This window comes from Trachypithecus francoisi, unplaced genomic scaffold (genome assembly GCF_009764315.1).
Source record: "Trachypithecus francoisi isolate TF-2019V2 unplaced genomic scaffold, Tfra_2.0 Lachesis_group5, whole genome shotgun sequence".
In the NCBI taxonomy this organism is placed as follows: domain Eukaryota; kingdom Metazoa; phylum Chordata; class Mammalia; order Primates; family Cercopithecidae; genus Trachypithecus; species Trachypithecus francoisi.
Window position 1 is genome coordinate 145,066,698 of NW_022681470.1, and position 23,349 is coordinate 145,090,046.

The 23,349-nt window shown below is 55.9% G+C and overlaps 1 protein-coding gene and 1 long non-coding RNA gene across 8 annotated transcripts; one reads left to right on the forward strand and one right to left on the reverse strand.

Moving 5' to 3' along the window:
• Window positions 1-3,987: 3,987 nt before the first annotated feature.
• Window positions 3,988-19,300, reverse strand: TNFAIP8L1 (TNF alpha induced protein 8 like 1). Of its 7 annotated transcripts, none has more exons than XM_033195857.1 (3): window positions 18,578-18,640; window positions 7,257-7,324; window positions 3,988-5,076 (listed from the first exon to the last, which is right to left on the reverse strand). In XM_033195857.1, the coding sequence occupies exon 3, from the start codon at window positions 5,071-5,073 to the stop codon at window positions 4,513-4,515; it is 561 nt and encodes a 186-aa protein (XP_033051748.1). In that variant the 5' UTR covers window positions 5,074-5,076; window positions 7,257-7,324; window positions 18,578-18,640; the 3' UTR covers window positions 3,988-4,512. The 7 variants fall into 7 exon arrangements, with proteins under 7 accessions (XP_033051748.1, XP_033051747.1, XP_033051750.1 ...); XM_033195856.1 differs by lacking the exon at window positions 18,578-18,640 and adding an exon at window positions 17,227-17,266; XM_033195859.1 differs by lacking the exons at window positions 7,257-7,324; window positions 18,578-18,640 and adding an exon at window positions 19,162-19,300.
• A 324-nt stretch (window positions 19,301-19,624) lies between these two features.
• On the forward strand, window positions 19,625-20,301 carry LOC117074426. The gene is made up of 2 exons (XR_004433582.1): window positions 19,625-19,927; window positions 20,066-20,301. It is a non-coding gene; the product is annotated as an uncharacterized LOC117074426 (long non-coding RNA).
• Window positions 20,302-23,349: the final 3,048 nt, after the last annotated feature.

A 23,349-nucleotide genomic window follows, 5' to 3' on the forward strand; every position in this document is an offset into this window, starting at 1 on the left:
GGGTTGCCAGAGCCTCCTGTGCAGAAAAGGCCATGGGAAATGGTGCCCACCGCCCGTACCCTGGCCAAGGGTGAGGGACTCTGCCATGGTCAGCTGGGAATCACCCATAGCTTCCAGATCCGTGGCTCTGGGCATCAAGGATGATGCCTGGGTGGCCTGATGCACCAGCACACGTCAGACAATCTCAGGATACAAAGGAGCTTCCCCTCTGAGCCCACATGTGCATGTGTGTGCTTTTTTTTGTTTTGTTTGTTTTTGAGACAGAATCTTGCTCCATCACCCAGGCTGGAGTGCAGTGGTGTGATCTCGGCTCACTGCAGCCTCAACCTCCTGGGTCTAAGCCATCCTCCCAGATAGCTGGGACCACAGGTGCATGCCACCCTGACTGGCTATAATTTTTATTTTTTTTATTCTGTTTCTGAGACCAAGTCTCACACTGTTGCCCAGGCTGGAATGCAGTGGCACGATCTCAGCTCACTGAACCTCTGCCTCCCACGTTCAAGTGATTCTCCTGCCTCAGCCTCCCAAGTAGGTGGGATTACAGGCACCTGCCACCACGCCTGGCTAATTTTTGTACTTTTTAGTAGAGACGGGGTTTCACCATGTTGGCCAGGCTGGTCTTGAACTCCTGACCTCAGGTGATCCGCCTGCCTCAGCCTCCCAAAGTGCTGGGATTACAGGCATGAGCCACCACACTCAGTCTTATATTTTTTTTAGAGATAGGGTCTTGCTATGTTGCCCAGGCTGGTCTTGAACTCCTTGGCTCAAGTGATCCTCCTGCCTCGGCCTCTCAAAGCCCTATGTTTACTGGTATGAGCCACTGTGCCCAGGCTGGTGTGTGCTTTTATTTAAATTGTTCCAGCCAGGCGCAGTGGCTCACTTCACACCTGTAATCCCAGCACTTTGGGAGGCCGAGGCGGGTGGATCACGAGGTCAGGAGATCAAGACCATCCTGGCAAACACAGTGAAACCCCGTTTCTACTAAAAATATAAAAAAATTAGCCAGGCGTGGTGGCGGGCACCCGTAGTCCCAGCTACTTGGGAAGCTGAGGCAGGAGAATGGTGTGAACCCGGGAGGTGGAGCTTGCAGTGAGCCAAGATTGCACCACTGCACTCCAGCCTGGGCGACAGAAAGAGACTCCGTCTCAAAAAAAAAAAAAAAAAAAAAATTTTTGTTCCGTAGTTCTATTTGGTTTGTTTCCTTTAATTAAATCTCAAATTTACAAGAGTCCAGACTGGCTGGACAGCCCAGCAGGGACACGTAGAGTTTTGCACATTGATGTCTCAACAGCACAGGGTTCCATGGGGGCTTCGTTAGAGAATCAGAATCCACGTAAGTTCTTGAAGGTCTGTCTCTCGGCCTTGGAAGCGTGGAATAGAGGTACAAACAGCTGGCTCTCTGGCCAAGACCTTTGGCTCTTTCGCGGAAGCAAAAACCGAACCATGGGAAAGCTGCTCCGAGTCTGGGGTCAGGATTTCCTATCAGTGAGTGCAGCAGGCCAGGGAGAGGCGAAAGGGAGTGGAGAGGACTGTGGCAAAAGGGAGAGGGGCGGCCCCTGCACAGCTTCACCAGGGGTCAGTGCAGGCTTGGATGGCCCCGACTGGCGAGTTTTCAAGAGAAACTCCAAATCCGGACGGGTGTGTGTGATCTTGGTTTTTAAATGCTGGCACATTTCAAATGTCTCAAATACTGGATGGAGCCGGCTAGACCTACCTTCTCACCAAGTAAGGCCCACAGGCCCCTGCCGCAACCTCTACCCTCAAAACAGTCATGGGACCTCGTTTCCCCTCCCCCACAGGCACCCAAAATAACCTTCCTGACCTGCAGCACCATTTTGCAACCTTTGAGAACCCATGCCCTCTGCTGACAAACAAAAATGGCAAATAGACTCCCCCACACCACGCCTCCATGCCCCAAGCTAAGAATCGCAGCGTCTCTGGGTAGTACCAGAGCCAAGATGGCGGCCGAGCTTTGCTTGCTTGGGTCTGTCTTATAAAAGCAACATGGTTGGCTGGTTGGTTGCTGATTCTCCAGACATGAAATCACGATATTACAAATGTGAACACTTTGTGAGGCCGAGGGAGGTAGATCGCTTGAGTCCAGGAGTTTGAGACCATCCGGGCAACATGGTGAGACCTTGTGTCTACAAAAAATACAAAGATTAGCCAGGTGTGGTGGTGCACGCCTGTAGTCCCAGCCGAGGATCACTTGAGCCTGGGAGGACGAGGCTGCAGTGAGCCAAGACTGCACCGCTGCACTCCAGCCTGGGCGACACAGCGAGATTTTGTCTCAAAACAATAAATAAAATGTGCATACATCTCAGGTGGTTTCCCCTACCCCTGGGTGGGGGGGCACGCTCCGTCCCCTCCCACGTGACAGTCCCTGGATTTGAGCAATTCCCCTCCCGACCCAGGGCAGAGGTCTCCAGCCTCATGGAGGCATCCTGGCTGAACATGCCAGCATTCACTGGAGCCTTCTTGAGTGGGGGCTTCCAGGACCAAGTCCTATGGGCTGACGGGCTTCATGCACATTTATTCTCGTTCAGTTCTCTGGACCACAAGTCTGAGATGAAGGTGTGGCCAGGGCTAGGTCCCTCCAAGGCCGAGGGGAATCTGGCCCGGGTCTCTCCCAGCTCCTGGTAGTGGCTGGCATCCTTGGCCTTCCTTGCATGCATGTCTGTATCCAAATCCTTTTTTTTTTTTTTTTAAACAGGGACCCACCCTCACCCAAGCTGGAGTGCAGTGGCACGATCATTGGTCACTGCAGCCTCTAACTCCTGGGCTCAAGTGATCTTCCGTCCTCAGTCTCTCAAGTAGCTGGGACTATAGACGCATACCACCACAATAATGTTTTTTTGGTTTTTTTGTTTTGTTTTTCTTTTTTGAGACCAGTCTCGCTTTTTCACCAGGCTGGAGTGCAGCGGTGTGATCTCGGCTCACTGCAACCTCTGCCTCCCAGGTTCAAGGGATTCTCCTGCCTCAGCCTCCCCAGTAGCTGGGACCATAGGCGCGCCCGACACCACCCCTGGCTAATTTTTGTATTTCTAGTAGAGACGGGGTTTCACGATGTTGGCCAGGATGGTCTCGATCTCTTGACCTTGTGATCTGCCCACCTCAGCCTCCCAAAGTGCCGGGAGCCACCATCCTCGGCCCACCACAATAATTTTCTTTTTTTTTTTTTTCTGAGATGGAGTCTCGCTCTGTCGCCTAGGCTGGAGTGCAGTGGTGTGATCTCGGCTCACTGCAAGCTCCACCTCCCGGGTTCATGCCATTCTCCTGCCTCAGCCTCCCGAGAAGCTGGGACTACAGGTACCCTCCACCACGCTCAGCTAATTTTTTTTGTATTTTTAGTAGAGACAGGGTTTCACCGTGTTCACCAAGATGGTCTCGATCTCCTGACCTCGTGATCCACCCGCCTCAGCCTCCCAAAGTGCTGGGATCACAGGCGTGAGGCACTGCGCCCGGCCTTCTTTTTTTTTTTTTTTTTTTTTGTAGATACAGGGGTCTCAGCATCTTGCCCAGGCTGGTCTTGAACTCCTGAGCTCAAGCAGTCCTCCTGCCTCAGCCTCCCAAAGTGCTGAGATTACAGGAGTGAGCCACTGCACCTGGCGCCAATTCCTCCGCTTTTTTTTTTTTTTGAGACGGAGTCTCGCTCTGTCACCCAGGCTGGAGTGCAGTGGCACAATCTCGGCTCACTGCAAGCTCCACCTCCTGGTTCAAGCAATACTCCTGACTCAGCCTCCCGAGTAGCTGGGACTGCAGGTGCCCGCCACCACACCTGGCTAATTTTTTGTATTTTTAGTAGAGATGGGGTTTCACCATGTTAGCCAGGATGGTCTCCATCTCCTGACCTCGTGATCCGCCAGCCTCGGCCTCCCAAAGTGCTGGGATTACAGGCGTGAGCCACCGGGCCCTGTCCCGAGCCCCCTTTTTTTAAGGACCCCAGTCCTTGAATTGAGGCCGACCCTATTCCAAGATGACATCCTCTGAACTAATCCCATTTGTAATGATCCTATTTCCAAATCAGATCATCTTCTGGTCCTGGGGGTTAGGATGTGAATTTATGGATGGGGCGGGGGGTGCCGCGATTTGCTCCCTAACACTCCTCTTCCCCCAGTTCACCATGGGAACCCCTAGTCCTTGTGTGTGGGGATGAAAATCCCAGGCGAGGTCACCAAGTGGGAAGCAGCAGCTTTTGACTTTTACATCAAGCGACCCAGGGGTCGGCGTGGCCCAGGAAGTACAAACAGGGGTAGAAGGTGGTCCTCAGAGTAGGGCCCCAAATTCCTCTCCCTATTGGGCGGGGGCCAGGAGAAGAGGTGACATCCGTGTCTGAAACAGCTGCTACAGATGGCTCAGCGTCCTCGCAAAGGGGCCGGTCACCCACCTGTCTGGGGGAGATCGGCCGGAGTCCGATCGGGAGAAAAGAGGTGGAAAAAACCCCACAAACCCCACCGCGCCCAGCAGAAGAGCCCCCGAAGGCGCGAGGGGCGCGGCCGGGCGACCCGGGGCTCAGAGGCTGCCCTCGTCCAGCATCCGGCCCAGGCCCTCGCAGATCCTGCGCAGGTGGGAGCGGTAGGGCTCGGCGGGGCCGTAGAGCGCGGCCAGGAAGTCGCAGTCGGCCAGGTGGCCGAACACGTGGTTGATGCGGCCGTGGGACTTGGCGGTCAGGTGGGGGCCCACGGCCTGGTGCAGCAGGTCGCGGCACTCGAGCAGCCCCGCGGCCAGCACGCGCCGGTCGAAGGTGAAGTCCACCTGCTGGAAGCTGACGGCCGTCATGGCCAGGCAGCGTGCCCGGTGGCGGAAGCGCCGCAGCAGCGCCAGCTCCTCCCCGCCCAGCTGGTCCCCGCGCAGCAGCAGCCCCAGCTTCAGGGCCACCTTCACCAGGTTCTTGAGCATCTTCTGGGCCTCCTTGCGGCTGCGCGTGAACTCCCTGGTGGCGCGGTACAGCTCGTCCAGCACCTCGCTGCTGGTGTCATCCACCAGCACGGCCACCACTGCCTTAGATGCCATCTTACTCAAGAGCTTCTTCTGCGCCTGCAGAGCCAGACTCTTGGTGCTGAAGGTGTCCATGGCCTGCGGGGGACAGGGACCAGCCCTCAGTTCCGCACGGTTGGGGCTCTCACACAGAAGAGGAGACAACACCACAGACCGCAGAGGCCTAACAGAATGTGTTCCTTTAAAAAGTGTCATGCTGGGCCGGGCGCGGGGGCTCAAGCCTGTCATCCCAGCACTTTGGGAGGCCGAGACGGGCGGATCACCAGGTCAGGAGATCGAGACCATCCTGGCTAACACGGTGAAACCCCGTCTCTACTAAAAAATACAAAAAACTAGCCGGGCGAGGTGGCGGCGCCTGTAGTCCCAGCTACTCGGGAGGCTGAGGCAGGAGAATGGCGTAAACCCGGGAGGCGGAGCTTGCAGTGAGCTGAGATCCGGCCACTGCACTCCAGCCTGGGCGACAGAGCGAGACTCCGTCTCAAAAAAATAAATAAATAATAAAATAAAAAGTGTCATGCTGGACGCAGTGGCTCACGCCTGTAATCACAACAGTTTGGGAGGCCGAGGCCAGTGGATCGCCTGAGGTCAGGAGTTCGAGACCAGCCTGGCCAACATGGTGAAACCCTGTCTCTACTAAAAATACAAAACTTAGCCAGGCTTGGTGGTGGATGCCCATAATCCCAGCTACCTGGGAGGCTAAGGCAGGAGAATCCCTTGAACCCGGGAGGCAGAGGTTGCAGTGAGCTGAGTCCATGCCACCGCACTCCAGCCTGTAATTCAAGCCTGTGGTTCATGCCTATGGTCCCAGTGCTTTGGGAGGTTAAGGCAGGTGAATTGAGGCCAGAAGTTTGAGACCAGGCTGGGCAACATAGCAAGACCCTAACTACAAAAAAAATCAAACATTTTATTTTTTATTTAGTATTATTTGATTATTATTATAAACAAACAGAGAAGGCCCTTCTGAAACCCACTATCTGTAGGGCCTGACACCAGCCCTCAAACCCACCATTTCCTTGCTATGAGCTGAGAAGGGGTTCAAGGTGATCATTACAGGGGGTTCCATTCCATACCCCTAGGTCCAGCTCAACACTCCCCACCCTCACCCCACCGCTCCGTGAGATGGGGTTCTAAGTAAGCCCCAGACTCCAGGCTGTTCAGGGTGCAGGAGCCCGTTACTATGGCAGTGCCTTCAGCCCCACTGCCCCCACAGGGTTTGTTTGTTTATTTATTTATTTTTGAGACGGAGTCTCGCTCTGTCACCCAGGCTGGAGTGCAGTGGCATGATCTTGGCTCACTGCAAGCTCCGCCTCCCAGGCTCACGCCATTCTCCTGCCTCAGCCTCCTTAGTAGCTGGCACTACAGGCGCCCGCCACCATGCCCGGCTAATTTTTTGTATTTTTAGTGGAGACAGGGGTTTCAGCGTGTTAGCCAGGATGGTCTCAGTCTCCCGCCCTCGTGATCCGCCCGCCTCGGCCTCCCAAAGTGCTGAGATTACAGGCGTGAGCCACCGCGCCCGGCCCCCACAGGGTTTATCACAGGTATGCCTAAGGCCTTCGACTCCAAGTGAGCCAGGGGGTGATGGGTTCACAGGCAGACATTTGTGGGGTTTCTGGGAAGGCATGGCTGCGATGATTCCTCCAACAGGGAAACACTGACTTGGACAGCCCCGTCCAGGCTGGGGCAGGGGAGGTGGCCAAGGTGAGAGGCTGGCCAGCTCTCAAGGCACAAGAGCCAGGCCTCTGACTGCAGAGCCACCCCCCTGTCCCTGTCTGCTCCTTTTCTCTGTCCACTCTGCCCTGTAGCCTGCCCAATTTCCCTGGCACTGGAGCTTCCCCCTCCACCCACCTCCTTCCTGCAGCTCTGGCATTCTTCCTAAATCTCAGAGTGGGGCATAGCCCTTACCTGCTGAGAACCAGCTGACAGCTCCCCGAAGCTCTCAGGACCAAGCCCCACACCTCACTTGGAGCCCTGACTCTTCCCTGTGGACCCCAACACCCTAAGACCCTGTCTCCTCCCTGGTGAACTCCTATCCATCTGCTAAAGCCCTGGCCCCTAAGCCCCTGCCTCTTCCCAGGTGAACTCCTTCCTATACATCCCCAAAGCCCTGGTCCCGAAGCACCTGCCTCTTCCCTGGTAAACTCCTATACATCCCCATCACTTTGGTCCCCAAGTCTCTGCCTCCTCTGAGATGCAGGTGTCCCAGGCATCCCCACTGCTCTTCTGCTCCCCGGCTCTGCAGCCCCATTGGTCTGCCTCACCCCAGGCTGCAGGGGAGGTCATGGGCCCGATTCCTTATCCACAGCGTCCCTGAAGACTCCAGAAACATCTGCTGAATGAAGAGGGGAGTGTGAAAGAACTGGGGGAGGAGGGAGGGCCTGAGACCCGCCCCCGGTCTCTCTCACAGCCCCAGGCCCTGCTCAGCCTCCACTCCCACCCCAGCGCCAGGCTGCCAGTCTCGGAATGCCATGTGGGCACCCCCCTACCCCAGGAGCCCCCACAAAGCTGGTCTTTGTGTGAGTTCAGACTCCGGGAGAAGTTCCAAACCCTCGGCCGCCCTCTGAGGTCAGGGCAGGCACGGGAATTACTGGATGGGCCGCCCCGTCCTCCGACCTCGGTCACCAGACCCTGGCTCTGCGCAGGCCTGGGCCAGAAAAGGGGTACTGTTGACTCAGTGCCACGTGGCAGGCCCTGAGTCAGTGACATATGCCCACTTCATCACCCCCACCGTGTACTAGGCAGGTTCCTTGTTTTGCAGAAGAGACCACAAAGGTTCAGAGAGGCTGAGCCACTTCCCCAAGGCCGCACAGCAATACAGTGACCACTGGCTCCCAACGCCCTTGAACCCCAACTCCCTCTGCCTTCCCCATCTAACACTCTCAACTGGCCCTGAGTCTTAGAGGGCAACCCTGATATTTAGGGCCTGCTCCCAACTCTGGCCTCTGCAGCAAGCAACTTAACAACGTGTCTCAGTTTCCCCATCTGAAATATGGGGACAATCAGAACTAACTTTGTCCTGGGGCAGAAGCTTGTGACCAAACCCCCAATCCCCACTAAGCTGTGAGCTTCCTCTGGAGAGGCTGCACCCAGTGCCTGGAATTCTGCCCTTCGTGCCTCTCAGCTCTGTGAACTTGCAAACCTGGTTCTATCTCAGTGAGATTCCCTGTGCGAAAAAAAAAAAAAAGCTGGCTGGGCGCGGTGGCTCATGCCTGTGATCCCAGCACTTTCGGAGGCCGAGGCGGGCAGATCATGAGGTCAGGAGATCCAGAACATCCTAGCTAACACAGTGAAACCCGATCTCTACTAAAAATACAAAAAAATAGCTGGGCGTGGTGGCAGGTGTCTGTAGTCCCAGCTACTCGAGAGGCTGAGGCAGGAGAATTGCTTTGAACCAGGGAGGTGGAGGTTGCAGTGAGCCGAGATTGCACCACTGCACTCCAGCCTGGGCGACAGAGTGAGACTCAGTCTCAGAAAAAAAAAAAAAAAAAAAAAAGCCACACATGGCTGGGCACGGTGGCTCATACCTGTAATCCCAGTACTTTGAGAGGCCGAGGCGGGTGGATCACTTGAGGTCAGGAGTTTGAGACCAGCCTGGGCAACATGGTGAAACCCCATCTCTACTAAAACTACAAAAATTAGCCGGGCGTGGTGTGGTGGACTCCTGTAGTCCCAGCTACTTGAGGGACTGAGACAGAAGAATCGCTTGAACCCAGGAGGCATAGGTTGCAGTCGGCTGAGATCATTCCACCGGACTCCAAGCCTGGGCAATGAGAGCGAAACTGTATCGCCAAAAAAAAAAAAAAAAAAAGTGTCTGCAGATTTCAAGAGGGAATTCCCGAACCCCTGGGTCCCGTCTCCCCAATTCACAGATGAACAAACCGAGGGGACCCGAAGAGGACAAGGCCTTTTCTCTGCATCTGGGGATGAGGTCCCTGGACCCTATCGGCCCTGGAGCCCACATCTTTCTGCCCATCTCAGCAGCTGCGTAACCCCAGGCAGGGCTGTGCCCCTCTCTGGGCCTTGACTTTCCTATCTACGAGTCATGAGGCTGGAGAAGTTGATTCCGGAGGGGAGTCAGGCCTGTTTACAGCTTCAGGAAGGGCCTGGGCTCCCCCTACAAGGCCAACAGGAAGAGGGACGGGGGCAAGCAGCTGTGGCCTCCCTTCCTGACCCCACACTCCGAAGACCATTGGGGCAGCCCCGGGACCTGCTGACACCTGGCGCAGCCCAGCTGCCTGGCCTTCCCCTTCCTCCTCCCTGACCCATTGTTCTGCCAGAAACGCTCCCATCCAGGCAGCCAGACAGGAGGATGACTGCTCTCCCAGGGGAACAGCCGAGGACCAAAATAAACCTGGGTCTTCCTTCCTGCAGGAGGCGGTGTAGCGGCCGCATCAGCCCTTACAGGGCAGGGGCCTTCCCAGGGACTGCCTGGGGCCTAGGGGAATCGCCCTCCAAATGCCAGGGCACCCCATCATTGTCACAAGCACACACAGCCCGCTACAGCTTCTGGGATTCGGGTGTTAACACCCATTCAGTGGCTTGACAAGCATCTATGGAGCACCAACTGTCCTGGGGCAGAAACTTGTGGCCACACCCCAATGTCCTGAACCAGTGACGTGTGCCTACTCGTCATTCTCACCTGGTACTGGCCAGGTGGCCTGTTTTGCAGAAGAGACCACAAAGTCACTGGGGATACAGCAGGTATCAAAACAGATCCCATCCCTGCCTTGCTGCGGCCCTGGCCTTCTAGACCCCAAGCTGCTTCCTCATTACAAAATCATCTGGGCGGGGCGAGGTGGCTCACACCTGTAATCCCAACACTTTAAGAGGCCAAGGCGGGAGGATCGCTTGAACTGGGGAGTTCAAGACCAGCCTGGGCAACATAACGAGATCCCATCTCTACAAAAAAAATTTTTTTTTAATTAGCCAGGCATGGTGACGCAGGTCTGTGGTCCCAGCTACTCGGGAGGTTGAGAGGGGGAGAATCGCTTGAGCCCAGGAGGTCAAGGCTGCAGTAAGCTATGATCACACCACTGCACTCCAGCCCAAGCAACAGAGCAAGACCCTGTCTCAAAAGTAAAAAAAAAAAAAAAAAAAAAAATTCCAGGTGCAGTGGCTCACGCCTATAATCCCAGCACTTTGGGAAGCTGAGGTGGCCAGATCACCTGAGGTCAAGAGTCGAGATCAGCCTAGCCAACATGGTGAAATCTTATCTCTACTAAAAATACAAAAAATTAGCCAGGCATAGTGGCAGGCACCTGTAATCCCAGCTACTCTGGAGGCTGAGGCAGGAGGATCATTTGAACCCGGGAGGTGGAGGTTGCAGTGCCAGTGAGCCGAGGTCTGCAGACTGGGAGACAGAGCGAGACTCTGTCTCAAAAGACCAAAAAAAACAGTCCGACGGCTCCTCAGACATCTAAACACGGAGTTACCATAGGACCCGGCAATTCCACTTTGGGGGATGTACCCAAGAGAAATGCAAGCATACACCACGCAAACACGTGTTCTGCACGTGATGGTTTACAGCAGCACAACCCAGGGTAGCCCGCAAGTGGAGGCAACCCAAATGTCCATATGTCCGTTAATGGGTGAATGAATAAACACAGTGAGATCAGTCCAAACAATGGAATGTTCTCTAGCCATAAAAGGAGCAAGGCTCACACACAAGCGCCAGTGTGGATGCACCTTGAGGACATCATTTCCAGTGACAGAAGCCAGACACACAAGGCCACACAGTGTGTGATCCCACTGCTATGAAATGTTCAGGAGAAGGTCGGGCGCGGTGGCTCATGCCTGTAATCCCAGCACTTTGGGAGGCTGAGGCGAGCAGATCACGAGGTCAGGAGATCCAGACCATCCTGGCTAACACGGTGAAAACCCGTCTCTACTAAAAATACAAAAATTAGCCGGGCGAGGTGGCGGGCGCCTGTAGTCCCAGCTACTAAGGAGGCTGAGGCAGGAGAATGGCGTGAACCCGGGAGGCGGTGGAGCTTGCAGTGAGCCGAGATCGCGCCACTGCACTCCAGCCTGCGTGACAGAGTGAGACTCCGTCTCAAAAAAAAAAAAAGCTTCCAAATGTCTAAATTGGCCCTCTAAGAAATACCATTGGCCGGATGCAGTAGGTGGCACCTGTAATCCCAGCACTTTGGGAGGCTCAGGCGGGTGAATCACCTGAGGTCAGGAATTCAAGACTAGCGTGGCCAATATGGTGAAACCCTGTCTCTACTAAAAATACTAAAATTAGGCTGGGCACGGTGGCTCATGCCTGTAATCCCAGCACTTTGGGAGGCCAAGGCGGGCGGATCACAAGGTCAGGAGATCGAGACCACCCTGGAGAACACAGTGAAACCCCATCTCTACTAAAAATACAAAAAATTAGCCGGGCGTGATGGCGGGCGCCTGTAATCCCAGCTACTCGGGAGGCTGAGGCAGGAGAATGGCGTGAACCCGGGAGGCGGAGGTATAAGGGAGTTGAGATTGCACCACTGCACTCCAACCTGGGTGACAGGAGTGAGAGTCCGTCTCAAACAAAAAACATTGTGTTCCCCTGCTGGAAGGAGGAGGTGCCAGTAACCAATAAATAGAAACTGACAAGTTAATTTGAGGGAGAGAGATATGGGCCATGGGGGCAGGGGACGAAGGTCAGGGTAACCAGGAGGGCCTCTCTAGGGAGGGGCTGGGCCGGTGGGGCTGGGCCAGTGGAGCCGGACCTGCAATGACGGGGTCTGCGGGAAGATGCTCCAGGCGAAAGGGCACAGCCTGTGCAAAGGCCCTGGGGCAGGGCTGTGTCACGCTTGTTACAGGAACGGCCAGGAGACTTCAGCCCTGTCCACAGCCCCTGTCTAGGTCCATCCACAGCGCTGAGGTCTCCCTGCTGTGATCCTAGACAAGGCCCCATGCATGGGGATAGCTTTCCTATCTGCAAAATGGGTGACCAGGCACCAACTCCCTGGCTCCCTTGATTATTTCCCTGGTCCCTATATTCTTTCTTTTTTTTTTGAGACGGAGTCTCGCTCTGTCACCCAGGCTGGAGTGCAGTGGCGCGATCTCTGCTCACTGCAAGCTCCGCCTCCCGGGTTCACACCATTCTCCTGCCTCAGCCTCCCAAGTAGCTGGGACTACAGGCGCCCGCCACCATGCCCGGCTAATGTTTTGTATTTTTAGTAGAGAGGGCGTTTCACCATTCACAGGATGGTCTCCATCTCCTGACCTTGTGATCTGCCTGCCTTGGCCTCACGAAGTGCTGGGATTACAGGCGTGAGCCACTGGGCCCGGCCTTTTTTTTTTTTTTTTTTTTGAGACAGAGTCTCACTCTGTCGCCCAGGCTGGAGTGCAGTGGCACCATCTTGGCTCACGGCAACCTTCGCCTCCCGGGTTCAAAAGATTTACCTACCTCAGCCTCCCAAGTAGCTCGGATTACAGGAGCGCACCACCACGCCTAGCTAATTTTCTTTTTTTTTTTTGAGACGGAGTCTCGCTCTGTGGCCCAGGCTGGAGTGCTGTGGCCGGATCTCAGCTCACTACAAGCTCCGCCTCCCGTGTTTACACCATTCTCCTGCCTCAGCCTCCCGAGTAGCTGGGACTACAGGCACCGCCACCTCGCCCGGCTAGTTTTTTGTATTTTTTTTAGTAGAGACGGGGTTTCACCGTGTTAGCCAGGATGGTCTTGATCTCCTGACCTTGTGATCCACCCGTCTCGGCCTCCCAAAGTGCTGGGATTACAGGCTTGAGCCACCGCGCCCGGCCCTTTTTTTTTTTTTTTAGTAGAGATGGGCTTTGGTCGTGTCGGCCAGGCTGGTCTCAAACTCCTGGCCTCAAGTGATCCGCCCGCCTCGGCCTCCCAAATTGCTGGGATTACAAGTGGGAGCCACCACGCCCAGCCTTAAGTATAAGTTTATATTCTCCCACATTAAATAATGGCTGCGTTTAACAACCAGATAGCAAAATTCCTGAAAACACAGGAGGTGGCTCTCTGGTGAGCAGGCTGCAATTATGTAACAAGTTCCTGCCATCCCCACCCCTGTCCCATTAATTCTTCATGCCCCTCACAGACAGCGTCAATAATTGATGGGTCTGCTCAGCAGGGCCACGCCAGCCGCTCCATCTGTCTTGTCACAGCCCCGACTGTGCTCCGGGGGCCGAGGGGGGCCTCAGGCCTCTTCCCACTGAGGCCAGTGGTCCCAGGCCTCATCCCACCAACTCCCAGGGTCCCACTGCACCAAGCCCTTTAAGACCCATGACTCACAGGCTGGGCGCGGTGGCTCACACCTGGAATCCCAGCACTTTGGGAGGCCGAGGTGGGTGGATCACCTCAGGTCGGGAGTTCAAGACCAGCCTGGCCAACATGGTGAAAACCCCATCTCTACTAAAAATACAAAAATTAGCCGAGTGTGTGTGTGTGGCACACACCTGTAATCTCAGCTACACGGGAGGCTGTGTCACGAGAATCGCGGAGGGCGCCATTCTCTGGGGGCAGAGTTTGCAGTGAGTTCCACTTCACTCCAGCCTGAGAAACAGAGTGAGACTCTTGTCTCAAACAGAACAAAACAAAAAAAATCCATGACTCAGGCCTTGCAAGTCGGTGTCCATTTTATTTTCATTTATTCTTTTTTTTTTTTTTTTTTTTAAGGCAAAGTCTTACTCTATTGCCCAGGCTGGAGTGCGGTGGTACCATTATAGCTCACTATAGCCTCGACCTCCTGGGCTCAAGTGATCCTCCCACCTCAGCCTCCTGAGTAGCTGGGACTACAGGTATGTACCACCACGCCTGGTTAATTTTTTTTTTTTTTTTTTTCCTGTAGAGATGGCGTCTTGCTATGTTGCCCAGGCTAGTCTCGAACTCCTGGGCTCAAGTGATCCTCCCGCCTCGGCCTCCCAAAGTGCTGGGATTGCAGGTATGAGCTGCCACACCTGGCCAGTATCCATTTCATTTTATTTTTGTTTTGTTTTTTTGAGACGGGGTTTCGCTCTTGTTGCCCAGGCTGGAGTGCAATGGCGCGATCTCAGCTGACTGCAACCTCTGCCTCCTGGGTTCAAGCTCCTGCCTCAGCCTCCCAAGTAGCTGGGATTACAGGCATGCACCACCACGCCCGGCTAATTTTGTATTTTTAGTAGAGACAGGGTTTCTCCATGTTGGTCAGGCTGGTCTCGAATTCCTGACTTCAGGTGATCCGCCCACCTTAGCCTCCCAAAGTGCTGGGATTACAGGCATAAGCCACCACGACCGGCCAATTTTATTTTTATTTATTTATTTTTTGAGACGGAATCTCGCTCTGTTGCTCAGGCCAGAGTGCAATGTCGTGATCTCAGCCCACTGCAACCTCCACCTCCTGGGTTCAAGCAATTCTCCTGCCTCAGCCTCCCAAATAGCTGGGATTATAGGCACCTGCCACCATGCCTGGCTAATTTTTGTACTTTTAGTAGAGACAGGGTTTTGCCATGTTGGCCAGGCTGGTCTCAAACTCCTGAGCTCAAGCGATCCTCCTGCCTCGGCCTCCCAAAATGCTGGGATTACAGGCGTGAGCCGCCACACTCAGCCAGTGTCCATTTTAGTTATGGCAAAAGAGAGAGGGGAATCTCTTGGCCCAAGTTGGGGGTGTTCTCAAACTGGGTTCCCCAGAACCCTCAGGACCACCGCACGGATGGGCAGGGTCCAGCTGCCTGCTGGGTTGTGGCGGGGAGCCTGGACACTTTCCACTGTGGCCAGATTTCCACTGGAGAAAGGGTTCGAGGGCCAAACATGAATATCAGGTACCCACAGCCCATGGCTCTGCAGAGGAGGGGACAGGCTTGCCTCAGCCCAAGCAATAGCTTCTTACAGTGTAGAGAAGCCTAGGATCACCTGGCAGGAGGTGCATCCAGCCCCTAAATGTATCCCAACGCAACCCACTTCTTCTTCTTTTTTTTTTTTTTGAGACAGAGTCTCACTCTTTTGCCCAGCTTGGAGTGCAGTGGCGCGATCTCGGCTCACCACAACCTCCGCCTCCTGAGTTCAGGCGATTCTCCTGCCTCAGCCTCCTGAGTAGCTGGGATTACAGGCACACACTGCCATCCCTGGCTAATTTTTGTATTTTTAGTAGAGAAGGGGTTTCACCATGTTGGTCAGGCTGGTCTCCAACTCCTGACCTCAGGTGATCAGCCTGCCTCAGCCTCCCAAAGTGCTGGGATTACAGGCATGAGCCACCATGCCTGGCCTAACGCAACCCACTTCTTACCTCCCCCACAGCCTGGTCCCCTCGTCTCCTGGCACCATCTATCCCCATGCCCCCCATCTATCCTTCCTGTAGCAGCCAAAGGGTGCCAGTGAGTACCTGAGTCAGGTTCTATCCTTCCCCTGCCAACCACCCTCCATGGCTCCCACCTCCCTTGGGGTCAAAGTCAGGTGTTCCTGGCAGCCCATAAGAATCTGCACACCGTGCCCTGTCCCCTCCCTGCCCTCTCCTCTACCCTCTCTCCTCCTCCTCACTGCTCCAGCCCCATGGGCGTCCTTGCTGCTCATCCATCATGCCAGGCGTCGTCCTGCCCCAGGACCTTTACACAACTTGTGCCCTCTGCCTGAGCTGCTCTTCCCCCAGGTCTCCACATGGCTGTTTCTTTCTTGTCATCCAGGTCTGGGTTTACATGGCCCCTTCTCAGGAGGCCCTCCCAGATCCCCCGTCTATTTATTTATTTTATGTGTATTTTTTTTTAATTTCTTTTTTTTTTTTTTTTTTTTTTGAGTCGGAGTCTCACACTCTGTCAACCCAGGCTGGAGTGCAGTGGTGCGATCTTGGCTCACTGCAACCTCTGCCTCCCGAGTTTAAGCGTTTCTCCTGCCTCAGCCTCCTTAGTAACTGGGATTACAGGCGCCCACCACCACGCCCAGCTCATTTTTGTATTTTTAGTAGAGACAGGATTTTGCCCTGTTGGCCAGGCTGGTCTCAAATTCCTGACCTCAGGTGATCCGCCTGCCTCGGCCTCCCAAAGTGCTGGGATTACAGGCGTGAGCCACGGCGCCCAGCCAATTCTCTTCTTTTTCTTTAAGACAGGGTCTCACTCCTGTCGTCTAGGCTGGAATGTAGTGGCGTGATCTCGGCTCACTGCAGCCTCAGCCTCCCTGGGCTCAGGTGATCCTCCCACCTCAGCCTCCAGGGTGGCTGGGACTACAGGCCCACGCCACCACACCTGGCTAATTTTTTCTTTTTCTTTGTTTTAAGTAGAGACAGGGTTTCACCATGTTGCCCAGGCTGGGAAATTCTCTAGATGGACCTGCAAGGTTTTGGTTATGGGGAAACTGAGTCAGAGAGGGTCAGGAGCTTATAAAGCAGTGATGTGGCAGAATCAGCATTTGAACCCAGCCTTTAACCTAGCGCAATCCTTTCCCCATCCTAGTCCACGGCACATTTGGGGTTCAAGTCTCCTGTCTCCCAGAGCCCACCCTAGAGGGGAAGGATGGAAGCCTTAGGAAGCTTCTAGAAGCACTGTGTCCTATAATCCCCTCCTCGGGCCTTTGACAATGTCTTGTTGAATCTCCCCCACCCCTCAAAGCACCCTCCCTCCCCCCGGTTATCTCAGCCCCTTTCCACAAGAAAAAGGAGATGACCAGCCCCATTGGACAGATGGAGAAACTGAGGCCTGGAAGCTGGGAATTTACAGGATCCCAAGAACTCTGCCAGAGGTCCCTGCGCCAAAGCTCGGGCGGGTGTGATTCCGGGAAGATTCCGGGAAAGTTGTCTGCTGAGGGGTGTTGGGGGATGCTGGGAAGGGGCAGGCACGCTGTGGAACTGGGCCGTTTCCTCCCTCTCGCTCTGCCTCCTCGCGCCCCTCCCCGTCTGTGACACCTGAGGCTGTACCTGGGTAAGTGTGAGTCATTTTTTAGCGTTGAGGTCTGTCTGGGAGGAGTGTTTCCCTGTCAACGGCTGGAGTTTTGTCCTCAAGGCAGCCTTTCGTGGCCCCATTGGACAGACAGGGACACTAAGGCCTCCGGAACGCACCGTACTGAATTGTCGGGCAATCAAAAGAACCCTCACCCACCTGGGCTGACCCCTGGAGGAACGGGGATGAGGAAACTGAGGTTCTAGGGGCACCTGACCGTTGGTCCAAGGCCACACAGAGGGAGGGGCACACGGCGGGGCCTCAGACCTGCACCCGTCTGCAGAGCTGCTTCCTTCAGGGACCCCCTGGTACCCCACCATCAGAGCAGGATTCAAGTCCCCTCCAGCCCATAGTCCCCCCAGGGGTCTAAGCACTCACCCGCCACCTGTGTCCCAGGCTGCTCCAGCCTCTGGCCAGTTCCCAGTTCACCCAGGTGTTTGTGTGGCTGGAGACAGCCCTTTGTTCACCGTTTCCATAGGTACAGTGTCCCTGAACGGCCCCTCCTCTGCCCCTCCCAGCCCTTGCCAATGCAGGTCCTGGCCGGCCCATACAGGGAGCTTGTTATGTTTCAAAGTTGGCGCCCTTGGACCTGCCGTGGTGGCAGAGGGCATAGCCCATGCAAAGGCCCTGAGGCAGGACCTCGCCTGGGGTGCTGGAGGAACAGGAGGAGGCCAGTGTGACTGGGGCAGAGCCACAGCGAGGATCGGGGGGTTATAAGCAGGGCCTGTATTCCTGCATCTGATCCCCCAGCAGTCGTAACTCGGGGAGTTTCGACCCACTCCTGTTTTACAGATGAGGAAACTGAGGCTCAGAAGAATTGAAAAACTGGTTCAAGGTACCATGCGGGTGGCAGAGCTCAAATCCAGATTTATCCAAGCTCCGCCACCACTGGGCTGACCCCGCTGGGACCTCCCCAGGCGTTCACCGCCCCCAGCTGAGCTGGGACTGGCTCAGGAAAGAACCTCTGGTAGCCTGTTTACACCTAGAGCTGCTCCTCCCCCAGCCCTTCCCCTCACCATAGAGAAGGTGCTGGAAAATGTGAGGATGCAGAGAAAACAGATTCTGTCCTGCCTGTGTCCCCACCTCCCTGGCCAAACATTGGAAGCATTGGCCTCTTTCTAGGCCTTAGTTTACCATCCCAGGAAATGGACCTAGTTCGACTTCACAGAAAAGGCCAGGAGGCGACAGATGTCCTTCAGATCACCTGCCAATTACCTTGGCAGCGACGGTCCCAGTTCACAGCTGACAAAACTGAGGCCAAGGCCCCACAGGTCACTTGGGAGTTCGTTAGCGGCCAGTCTGGGTGGGCCTGGGCGGGCCTAGGCCTGGCTCCCCACCACCGATGCCTGGTTTAGCCAGAAGCTACAGTCATGCCCACCTCCGCATGGCTGGCCCAGCTGCCCACCTCCTGGAATGCCCTCGGGGTTCTGGAATCTGGCCAGAGCACCTGTGGCCCTGCAGTTAAAGGGGGCAGAGTCCACTAGATTCCACGGGGGGGTGGGGGTGCTGGTCCCAAGCAGAGCCCCACGCCAAGGGGGGCAATTGAGACTCAACCTGTATCTCCCTAACCTATACAGCAAGAGGGACAGAGAGACAGAGGGAAACTGAGGCAGGAATGCAGACGGACAGGCGGCGGGGTGCAGAAGCATTACCGGGCGGGAGAGACAGGGCGGCCAGGTGGCCCCCGGGATGCGCTGAAATAGGGGGCGCCCCGGCACTTCTCGCTCACCTGCTCTCGGAGCAGAGTCCGTGCGTCCAACCGTCGGGGGTCAGTCCAGCCGCCTCCGTGGGCTGGGGCCGTTGCCGCGGCGGTGGGAGCAGCGCCGGAGCAGGGCCGGGGTCGGGGCGGGGCGGCAGTGCGGCCCCGCCCTCCACTTGCCTCGCCCCTCGGGAGGCCACGCCCTCCACTCGCCCCGCCCGCACGGACGGGACCGGAGAGTTGCCAGGCATGAGGGGCGGGCCGAGCGCTTCGGATTAGCCAATGACAGGGCGGGCAATGTACGAAGAGGCCAATGGGAGCAGGGCACTGCGACCGGGGGAAGGTGGGGGGAAGGGGCGGAGCCTGGGGCGGGGTCAGGAGGCTCTGGGGGATTCCTCCGGAATCGCGAAGGGGCCCGGATGCGGGGGCGAGGCCGTAGTGGGGGGCGCCGGCCACAGAAAAGGGAAAAGATAAGAGTATGAGGCAGACAGAGAACCTGGGGAGGGAGGCACAGAGGCACCAACAGGAAGAGACCGGAGAGTCAAAAGGCAAAACAGAGCAATCACGTGGTTCTGCACGGGCCCCTTCCTCTTTCTGGGGCTCAGTTTACCCACCTGGGTAATAGGAATTTCGGCAGAAGCATGTTTCTCAAAGTTCAGCCTCGGGGAACCCTTCGCGTCAGAAAGAGTCAATGTAAAAATGCACTGGGCACGGTGGCTCACGCCTGTAATCCCAGCACTTCGGGAGGCCGAGGCGGGCGGATCACGGGGTCAGGAGATCGACACCATCCCTGCTAACACGGTGAAACCCCGTCTTTACTAAAAATACAATAAATTAGCTGGGCGTGGTGGTGGGCGCCTGTAGTCCCAGCTACTCAGGAGGCTGAGGCAGGAGAATGGCGTAAACCCGGGAGGCGGAGCTTACAGGGAGCTGAGATCGCCTCACTGCACTCCAGCCTGGGCGACAGAGCGTGACTGTCTCAAAAAAAAAAAAAAAAAAAAAAAATGCAGGTTCCAACTAGGCGTGGTGCCTCACACCTGGAATCCCAGCACTTTGGGAGGCCAACGCAGGAGGATCCCTTCAGCCCAGGAGTTTGAAACCAGCCCGGGCAACATAGGGAGACCCTGTCTCTACAAAAAACAAACAAACAAAAGAAGTTAAAAATTTTAAAATACAGATTTCTGTGCCACTAGAAGGGATGAATCTAACCCAGTGTTGTGGGGCTATAGATAAATCTTTGGGGTAAGGTGGAGGACGCCTGGAGACACCATCAGAGGATCCCCAGCTCCAGCCTCGATTTCCGTAGGAATGAGCCTGCAGGACACACAGGAGCTTCCCGGCTGCGCAGCGCCAGCTGGGACCCCCAGAGAGGATGCAGCTGTGAGTCCTGGGAACCAGGCCCTGGAGCTACTCCCAGGCCCTCTGCAGCTCCATTTCCGCTCTGCAGCCCCAACTCTGGGTCCGGGTTGCGGCTGGGGCCTAGCGAGCCCATAGCAGCCTCGCTGTTTCTTCCTCCAGGAAGCCAGACAACAAATTGTTGAGGGCCTGTTGTGTGTCCTGACCTTCACCCGGGATTCAGGAAGACCGTGGCACAGGCCTCAGGAGGCAAAAGTAAGTTAAATATCTCATTGGCCGGGCCGGTGGCTCTCCCCTGTAATCCTAGCACTTTGGGAGGCTGAGGTGGGCGGATCACCTGAGGTCAGGATTTTGAGACCAGCCTGGCCAACATGATGAAACCCCGTCTCTGCTAAAAATACAAAAATTAGGCGGGTGCGGTGGCACATGCCTGTAATCCCAGCTACTCGGGAAGTTGAGGCAGGAGAATGGTGTAAACCCGGGAAGCGGAGGTTGCAGTGAGCTGAGATACGGCCACTGCACTCCAGCCTGGGCGACAGAGCGAGACTCTGCCTCAAAAAAATAAAAAATAATAAATAAAACATACAGAAATACAAAACAAAAAAAATTTAGCTGGGCGTGGTGGTGCACGCCTGTAGTCCAAGCCACTTGGGAGGCTGAGGCACAATAATTGCTTGAACCCTAGAGGCCGAGATTGCAGTGAGCTGAGATCGCGGCACTGTACTTCCAGCCTGGGCTGCAAAGCAAGAGTTCATCTCAAAAAATAAAAAATATGAAAAAATTAGCCAGGAGTGATGGTGCATGCCTGTAGTCCCAGCTACCTGGGAGACTGAGGCACGAGAATCACTTGAACCCAGGAGGCGGAGGTTGCAGTGAGCTGAGATCGCACCACTGCACTCCAGCCTGGGTGACAGAGCGAGACTCTGTTTCGAGACACAAAACAAAACAAAACACCTTCTTATTTCATTTTGGAGGAGGAGACTGAGGCCCAGAGAGAGGAAGTAACTTGCCTGAGGTCACACAGGCACAAGGTGGTAGAGTCAGGAGTGACTGTCCCATTTCACAGATGATGAAATGGAGCCCCAGAGGGAAGAAGTGATGCATCCCAGGCCACACAGCCAGATGAGGCAGAGTGGGATGAGGACCTGATTAGGTTTGACTTTGGTGTGGTGTGTACAGTTCATGTCACAAGCGCAGCATCAGGGGGGTCTCCGCATCAGGGCAGGAGGACTGGAGGCATCTGAGCCTAGTGTGATTTTGCCTTTTTTCTTTCTTTCTTTTTTTTTAAGACAGGGTCTGGATTTGTCACCCAGGCGGGAGTGCAGTGTTGCATCACAGCTTACTGCAGCCTCAACTTCCTGGGGTCAAGCAGTCCTTCCGCCTCAGCCTCTCAAGTAACTGAAATTACAGGTGTGCACCACCAAGCTTGGCTAATTTTTATTTTTATTTTTTATAGAGATAGGGGATGTCTCACTATGTTGCGCAGGCTGGTCTCGAACTTAGCCTAGCCTCAAGCAGTCCTCCTGCCTCTGCCTCCCAAAGCGCTGATATTACAGGCAAGAGCCACCAAACCTGGTCTCTTTTCTGTATCAGATAAGGAGGTTGGGGCTGGGAGGGCTGGGGTTCAGTGGGGTGTGTAGGGGTGGGGGAGGGATGATCTTGGCCAGGAATGCAGGCTCACTGGGTGATGAGGCTCGGTGACAGTAGGGCCTGTGCTGGGGTTGGGTTCTGTCTACAGTAAGGGTGCAGTCCAGGGTCAGAGTTCAGCCTGGAGTTGGAGGCTCTATGGAGGGTCCAGGCGCAGCCCAGAGTCGGGATTTAGACAGGGTCGCAGGCTCTATTTCGGGTCAGACCTCAGCCTAGAGAGGGGCTCAGCCCTGACTTGGGAGCTCAGGCGGATGGAGACTCTGCTGGGTTTGAGGCTTGGCCCGGGCCCAGGGCCCAGAGAGGGATCAGAGGCTCTATCCAAAGTTGGGGTCTCAGTCAAGGTCCCAGCTCTACTGGGATTGAGGTTTAGCCCAACGCGGGCGCTCAGAGGCCCAGTGTCGCGGTTCCGTAGGAGGTCAGGGCTCGATTCAGAGTCCCGGGCTCTATAACCCGGTAAAGCTCCGCCGGGTGGGAGTCGGGTCCGGAGTCCCGAGGGTCCTGGGGGTCGCCGCCGCGCCGCTTCCGATCCTGCCCGGCAGAGGGCGCGCTCTGCCTACAGTCCGGGCTGGCGGCGCCTTCGCTTCCCCGGAACCCGCGGCCGGGGCGGGCGGGATCTGCGTGCGGGGCGGGGTCTCCGGGCCCAAGTCTGCCCTGAGCCTAGACACTTGAGCGTCACCCGCACCCCCAGGCCAGGCCTCGCATCCCTTCGGGCTGTGCAACCCGCAGCTAGCGACCCCCTTCTCCGGACCTCTGCCCCGGCCCAGTGCCATGGGATCCCGATGGGGGGAGCTATGGAACCTTGAATGTGGGGGCAATGGGACTCCGTTTGCGGGGATGAGGAGACCTTGGTTGGGGTGGGAGACGGGACTCCATTTGTGGGGTGATGGGACCCTGGTTGCGGGGGACCGATGAGATCCCATTTGAGGGGCTTGGAGAAGGCAGCTTATTCTGTTCTGCAGGAGCCTGGAGGACTCGTCCTGGGGGCCAGAACACACTCCCCTCCCCCACCCCTCTTCCAATGGTAACTCCTACACGTCCGCCATCCATCTGTCCCCAGCCCATCTGTCTGTCTCTGCAAGACCCTTTCCAAGGCCACTTGAGAAAGGGAGTGGGTGGGTGGGCGGCCCCAGAGCAGGGACGGAAGGAGGGAGTGCATCTTGCTGGAGCACTCACTTCTCAAAGTCCAGGCCCGGGGGTCTCCTGGAACTTTCCCAAGATCACTGGAAGAGAGGGAGGGGCCGTCACCCTCCCTGGGGTCAGGGGCTGGGCGTGGGGTCAGGGGTACACTCCTTTCCCCCAAGCCACTAAACCAACTCCCTCTGTCTTCCTGCTGCCAGAGAAGGAGCCAGCCTGCCCCCGAGGGAGGGTGGATTTACAAGTGTCAGCCGCGTAGACGCCAGCATGTGTCAGCGGGGTGTCTGGGGAGGTAGAAGGCACGTGTGTGCCTGTGTGCTCCTGTGGGTGGGTGGGTGTGTTTGGGGTGAGGGCAGCGCGATCTGCTTCTGCCCCTGGGGCTAGAGAGTCCTTAGTCATCCCGGGCAGCAAAGGAAACTTCACTTTTTGGAACCTCAGTGACTACATCTGGAAGATGGGTGCAGTGATTGTAGCGGATTCAGAAATTTGTAAAACTACAAGGACAGGGTGCTGGGACTCTTGCATTGGCTGACGGCCTCAGTAAGACACCAGCAGCCGGGCGTGGTGGTTCATGCCTGTAATCCCAGCACTTTGGGAGACCAAGGCGAGCAAATCACTTGAGGTCACTTTGGGAGACCAAGGCGAGCAAATCACTTGAGACCAGC

Bases quoted from the DNA above. Each gene is read 5' to 3' on its own strand.
- TNFAIP8L1 (XM_033195854.1), bottom strand. From the start codon at position 17,397: ATGGGCCGGCCAGGACCTGCATTGGCAAGGGCTGGGAGGGGCAGAGGA. The intron at 5,077-17,226 runs GTGAGTGCTTAG...TGTCCCCCGCAG, and splicing joins GCCTGGGACACAGGTGGCGG to GCCATGGACACCTTCAGCAC.